At 45.6% G+C, this 6,230-nt stretch overlaps 1 protein-coding gene across 1 annotated transcript; it reads left to right on the top strand.

Moving 5' to 3' along the window:
* Nucleotides 1–1,757: 1,757 nt before the first annotated feature.
* Nucleotides 1,758–5,694, top strand: si:ch211-266i6.3 (proteoglycan 4; the record flags this gene model as incomplete). The annotated part of the gene is made up of 6 exons (XM_063192460.1): nt 1,758–1,784; nt 1,876–1,931; nt 2,053–2,785; nt 3,186–3,363; nt 4,022–4,262; nt 5,512–5,694. Coding segments are annotated over exons 2-6 (1,353 nt in total), but the record flags the coding sequence as incomplete, so codon positions are not given.
* Between the last annotated feature and the right edge of the window lie 536 nt (nt 5,695–6,230).

The raw sequence follows: 6,230 nt of genomic DNA, 5'->3' as shown, positions 1-6,230 counted from the left end.
GTATAGATAGAGACCCGCTGTGGCGGCTCTCACAGGGACTCAAATACTGTGTCACTGAGACTCAGATCAGATACAAAAATATCATAGTGATAGAAAGACATCTGGGGGGTATTCCACAAAGGTGGTTCAGTAACAAACCATAAAGTTAATCTGCATAGGCCCTGGTAAATCACCTTATAAAAGAACCTGAGTCATTTTCGTAGATAGGCCTACCACTTCATTAATGTTAACTTTGTCAGCTTTAACCTTGGAATAACTGGCCATGGTTATCTGGCCGCACGCGCGTGTGTGTGCATATGTAGGCATGTGTGTGTGTGTGTGTGTGTGTGTGTGTGTGTGTGTGTGTGTGTGTGTGTGTGTGTGTGTGTGTGTGTGTGTGTGTGTGTGTGTGTGTGTATGTATGTATGTGTGTGTGTGTGTGTGTGTGTGTGTGTGTGTGTGTGTGTGTGTGTGCGCGCGCGAAAAGTGCAATGTCACACCACTATCAAAATCTCTCCTAAAGGGGGCCCCCCTCTAATATTTTCAAGATACATCCCAAATCCCTCTTTGCCTAGGCCCCCCAAACACAGCGAAACGGCCCTGGTAGTGAGGGGCCTCCCCCATAAACACGGCATCATGATAACACTATGGACTTCCACCACTGTACATGAGTGTGCAGGACTGTGTGTGTGTGTGTGTGTGTGTGTGTGTGTGTGTGTGTGTGTGTGTGTGTGTGTGTGTGTGTGTGTGTGTGTGTGTGTGTGTGTGTGTGTGTGTGTGAGAGAGAGAGAGATCAAGGGTGCACCTGACCAAAGAAGTGAAAGGGGGAGGTTGAGGGGCCTTCACAGGGGCCCAGGATGCATGGGGCCTTGCATGGTTTTTCGAGGGGGGCCACTCCGTTTGTGAGAAAGTAAGACAGACATGTGCATTTAATAGACTAAGTGTGAATAGTCTAGTTGTATATTAGGGTTATAGCCTACAGATCTGGTAAACTTGATGGTTAAGAAGGCTCTACGGATAACGCCTAATTGTTTTGTCACAAGAAGAACACTGCCTACAGTTGCCTACAGTCTACACTGATTTCACTTGCTATGGGTCAGACTGCGAGTGTGTGTTTTTTTCCCTTCAATGTGCTCATCTGACTGACGGAATGTGCAGAATGTTATTATCGTTTGAACGGTTTGAAAGCAACTTTAACTTTGTTATGGTTGGTGACGAACAGGAACACCCACCATCCCATGATCCTCCACGGCTACAGCGATTGGCTGGTTTGAGCTGCGGGCGGAACTGAATGCTTCAGCGCCAGTTCAAATTTACATTTGAATCGTCTCAACCGGAGGATTCACAGTTACTTGTCTCCTCTGCTGCTGTTTTAGGAATTGACTGCATGTGGAATAACCTGCTAGCACTACAGTAAGTACAATTTACAAAATTATGAAATTGTATGTTGTCAGCATGCTCGTTTTACATTTTAAGAGGCATGTTTAAGTGGTTCGAGGTGCACTTTGAAAGAACACGTTGCAATGCAGCCAAAACAAAGCGTGGCGAAGTAGCTAACATATCTCAACTGATACTCGTCTTTTGCATTGAATGAAATGTGACATAAACATACCTTTTTGAGTAAATACACTCCTTTTGTAGTCTAGTTTAGCAACAGCATATGGGTGTGTTCAGAGGACTGTATTATTGGATAACAATTGTGGCTTAGCAGCTAGCCAAGTAACAGTTACTGCATCTGTCTTTGCCATAGAAAGTAGAAAACGGGGCGTCACCTAACAGCTACTTTCAACGTTGGTTTTTAGGAGGTATAGAACTATTTATTTGATCAGCAACAACAACTATGTGGTAATAGTTTTTGCGCAGTTGTTTAATCGTATTTCCCATTTCTTCAACCAGTTAACTTCACTACAGAGATTACAGTGGACACTACTACCATGGAGGTACAGAAAACGGTGAGCAAATTATGTTAAGTACAACTGTATTTTTCCCCGGATACATGCCAGTTGTGTTATTTGCATGTTAACAGATCGACCACTGTTGTTGTATTGAAGAGTATTTTTTCTGCTTCGACAGAGCAACAAGGAGAACGCCCGTCCCAAACGTGCAGAGCAGAAACAAGTGGTGACGTCGTTCATCAAAAGACCAGCTCCGGGGAAAAGCGCCCCTCTGCGGTCCAAGAACGACCCGAAGGACGGGGCCGTTGAGAAGAGGGCGGAACCCTTGAAGAAAGCTACTGAACAACAAAAGTCATCTGTTGCTAAACCCCCACTGGCGTCCAAGAAACCCGCCTCACTCAGCCAGAAGTTCCTGTCTCAACAGTCCTCCACTTACAAGAAGATGCAAACACAGACGCCAAAGCCAGCATCCGTGGCCCCTCCTAAAGCTGTGTCTTCTGTTGCTCCGAAGCCTACCCTAGGCACCTACAAAGGCAAAGTTATCCAGTCAAAGGTGGATTGTTTCAGAAAGCCTGAAGACCCCGCAACGAAAGCCGCAGAGAAGAGGGTGTTCGCCAGGCCTGCCGTGCCCAAGTACACCCCTCTGACGCCAGCCACGCTGTCGAGAATCAAGTCCAGGTCTGTCACCACCTTAGCCAGCGCCAAGCCTGCATCATCCACCGTCTCTCAAACCCAGCCGCGCAGGCCGAAATCGGTCACCGATGTGCCCCTGAGTCGACCGGCGAGCAGGACCACCACCACTCGGGGACAGCCTCAGACGGTGTCCACCACCCGCCAGTTCCAGGTGACCAAGAGGCCACCTGTCACCACCACCAACCGTCCCGTCGCACCTGCTATGGCTGGAACTAAAGGTTAAATGCTATTCATAATTTGTTACATGTGTTATTACACTTAGGTCACCACAACACTTACTTTTCATTATTTATGCTGTCATGTCTTGCTCTTCAATGTCTGTCTGGCCTCTTTTCAATGCAGTTAACACTTGGACTTAGGTCTGTGTGGTCTGTTTTATCTGTGTCAGTCTGCAGTTTGAATGTCTTTTAGATTAGAACATAGTACATTTGTAGTTTTGTCGGTTTTTACACCTTGAAAGAGGCTTTAAAATGTAATGCAAACAATGCAGGCCTTCTATTTTATTTATTCTATGAGATGGTGAGAAATATAATTTCATTTCTTTTGTGTTGTCCAGTGTGTGTGTGTGTGTGTGAGATGAAATTTACAGTAAGGCTTACTTTTCCTTTTGACCCACAGGCGTTGCTGCTGCTACCACCAGGCTGGCGAAGTCCAAGAGCACAACTGAGCTGAACCAGAGGGCTGCCAAGCCCCCCGCGCCCGCCCCCTCCAGCACCCTGCGACCCCCTCCCCGCAAGCCTGCCGTCAGCACTCTCAGCCACACACGCGCTACCATGGAGACGGCAGAGGAGAGGAGGTGAGCTCCGGGTGTTGGATTCCATGGGTCGGAGAGATTCTACAAGTACAATTTCGGTTATGCTGGGTTTCCATTTAGGCAAAGTCAGGGAATTTTGATGGTTCTTTTTTATAAAATAGGGTGTTTATTGGGAAATATTGATGGAGGTTCAATAGCAATAGCACCCGATTTTATAGACTTGCAATACACAAAAAAGGCACCACTAGGTGTAATGCAAGTCTATAAAATCGGGTGTTTATCAGGAAACATTGATAGAGGTTCAATGGCATCTTGCCATGGCATCTGCTGTGGGACGGAGGTGAACACAACAAGGGCACTGTGTTGCTGGGGGCCACATGGGTTCATCATGTCATTCTGAGGTCATCTGGGCTAGTTTGCCACTTTGGGCTTGAACCCGCGTATTGTTTGTTTATTTATTTTTTTATCAGGGCTCACTTGGCAAAGTAGTTTGGTGTGTGTGACTTATGTGATGTGCCCATGTTGTTTATTGTTTGGCTTTTTTTTCTTCATAGAATTAGTTTTTATTCATATACTTCAAGTCAAGGTGAGAGTTTGCGAAGTGGTTGGATTGGTCGGGTGTCTTGTGTCTCATGTCATGCACGGGAGTTCATCATATTGCTATACTTGTTGTATTATATTCTTTTTTTCTTTAAACCAGGGCAAAGCTGGCAGAGTGGCTGGCCACCAAGGGCAAGACGCTGAAGAGACCCCCCATCCACGCCTCCTCCACCACCACCACTACCCAGCCACCGGCCCAGAGGTCCAAGCCCGCCGCCACCAAGCCCAGAGCAGCCGCCAGCACGGCACCGGCCCAGAAGAAGGCCCAGCCAGCTACGGCTCCAGAAGTCACCCACCAGGCACCCGAACCAGAACCTGTAGTAGAGTTAACGGCACCACAGGTTAGGAAAACATACAGATTTTCCCCCTGTTAAGATGCACTGTTTTTAGTCGTTTATTTCCGGAATTCATACAGCCCATTTACAAATGCTACATTTTTCATTAATATATACCACCACCACCATCAAATTCTAAGTATTCATTTTGACTGGGAAAATGGCACTTTAAATGAAAAGGTTGGCCTTTACGTCTCTAAGAATCCTGGTCCTAACCTACGTTGACCTTATGACTCTACAATCTCTATCTATCTCTTCCTCTACCTTCCTATTTCTGCCTCTCCTCTCTATCTCTCCTTTTAAATCTATCTCTAACAATGATGTTTTTTCCCATTTGTTAAGCACTTTGAGTTGCATGCCTTGTATGATAGTGCAAATACAATTATTATTATTCTCCATGTTCGCCAATTTGAATCTGCAGAAACAGACATTTTCAACTGCAAAACATACTGTACTTTGGTCATATTAGTTAATAGTCGTATATTACTTTTTAAATATTCATAAAAAGATCAAATTTGGTCATTGGCAGCACATTCTCAATGGGCAGCATAGTTGCAATACCTTCTCTGTCCACCATCCTACACAGTGCATGTTCAAAGATACAGGATTTTATTGCCACACAACGTGATTGGTGGCATTTTGAGTTGTTGTTGTTGCTAGACCGTTCATTTGACTAGGATGGATGAATACAAATAATCCATTAATTACTTGGCTTCAGTCCAGCAGTCTCTACACAGGTGTTAAACGTGGTTAGTGCATGTAAAAACGCTGCTTTGTCCACAATCTCAAACTGTTCCTTAGAAAAGTTTCTGCTTTGGTGTGTTTGTCCTGTTCTAGCCCCAGTGCTCGGAGGCAATGGGGGAAAAACAGGACTGAGAGGAGGCAGGGTTCAGTGGTCTAGTGACATCCAGCCCATAGATAGATAGACTGTTGGATAGATTACTGTTTTGACTTGACTTCAACGGCCTAACGTGCTGAGAGAGAGTAAGGAAAGCTGTTGTTTCAATCTGGTTGTTTCAATCGGTGACGTCCAGCCCATAGGTAGATCAGACGGTTGGATAGATTATACTGTTTTGACTTCACAGCTGATGTTTTAAATCTGATTTGTCCTTTTCCAGGCCTAGTGACATCTAGCCCATTCTGTAGATAGACAGACAGCTGGCTAGCTTATGGTTTTGACTTGACTCCAACCGCCTAACTTGCAGAGAGAGGAGAATTAAAGCTGTGGTTTTCAATCTGCTTTGTCCTGTTCCAGCCACAGTCCTGGGAGGAACAGGAGGAGGAGGAGGCGGCAGGGTCCAGTGGTCCGGTGACGTCCAGCCCCTCTCCTGCTGCCGCAGCCCCAGCCCCGGGCATGAACACCACCCTGGACATGTTGGACAGCTGTGCCCTGGACCTGCCCGAAGTGGACGTGGAGGTGGAGGTGCCCATGCATGAGGTATTAAACCCCTTAGCGTAGACGCCTCCGCTGTAACCTTACTTATTGTCACCAAAATGGTGATGACCAAGTCCTAATCAGTTACTTAAGCTACGTTTCCCACTCATGGCTACTAGGGATGTTAACCAGTAACCGTTTAACTGACCGGATCAACTTTAACCGGTTAACATTTTCTGCCACCGGTTAACCGGTTGTAATGATTATAATAATAATTTCCTCCCAAAAAGCCCCAAAAAACAATAATTTTGAGGTTTTAGTAAGATAATTCAGCATTTTCCATCTGGCAACAGTGACTGGACATGGCAGGCCCTGTCTGCGCAGCAAAAAAAAAAAGGCTTATAATTTTTTTTTTAAATCAGTGCTGTGCATATCAGGCACACGAACGTTGTATAATTTAAGATTACCGGTTAACCACCGGTTCATGAGTCTCAGTAGCCGGTTAAGAGGTTTTTTTGTTTTGTTTTTTTTTTGCCATCCCTAATCGCTACTAGTTACTCGCTCAGCGACTGCAGGCAATAGAATGTCTATGTGTTCCA

This window comes from Engraulis encrasicolus, unplaced genomic scaffold, assembly GCF_034702125.1.
Source record: "Engraulis encrasicolus isolate BLACKSEA-1 unplaced genomic scaffold, IST_EnEncr_1.0 scaffold_1250_np1212, whole genome shotgun sequence".
Lineage (NCBI taxonomy): Eukaryota > Metazoa > Chordata > Actinopteri > Clupeiformes > Engraulidae > Engraulis > Engraulis encrasicolus.
The sequence above is the reverse complement of the archived record's forward strand: the minus strand, read 5'-3'. Positions and strand labels throughout refer to the sequence as shown.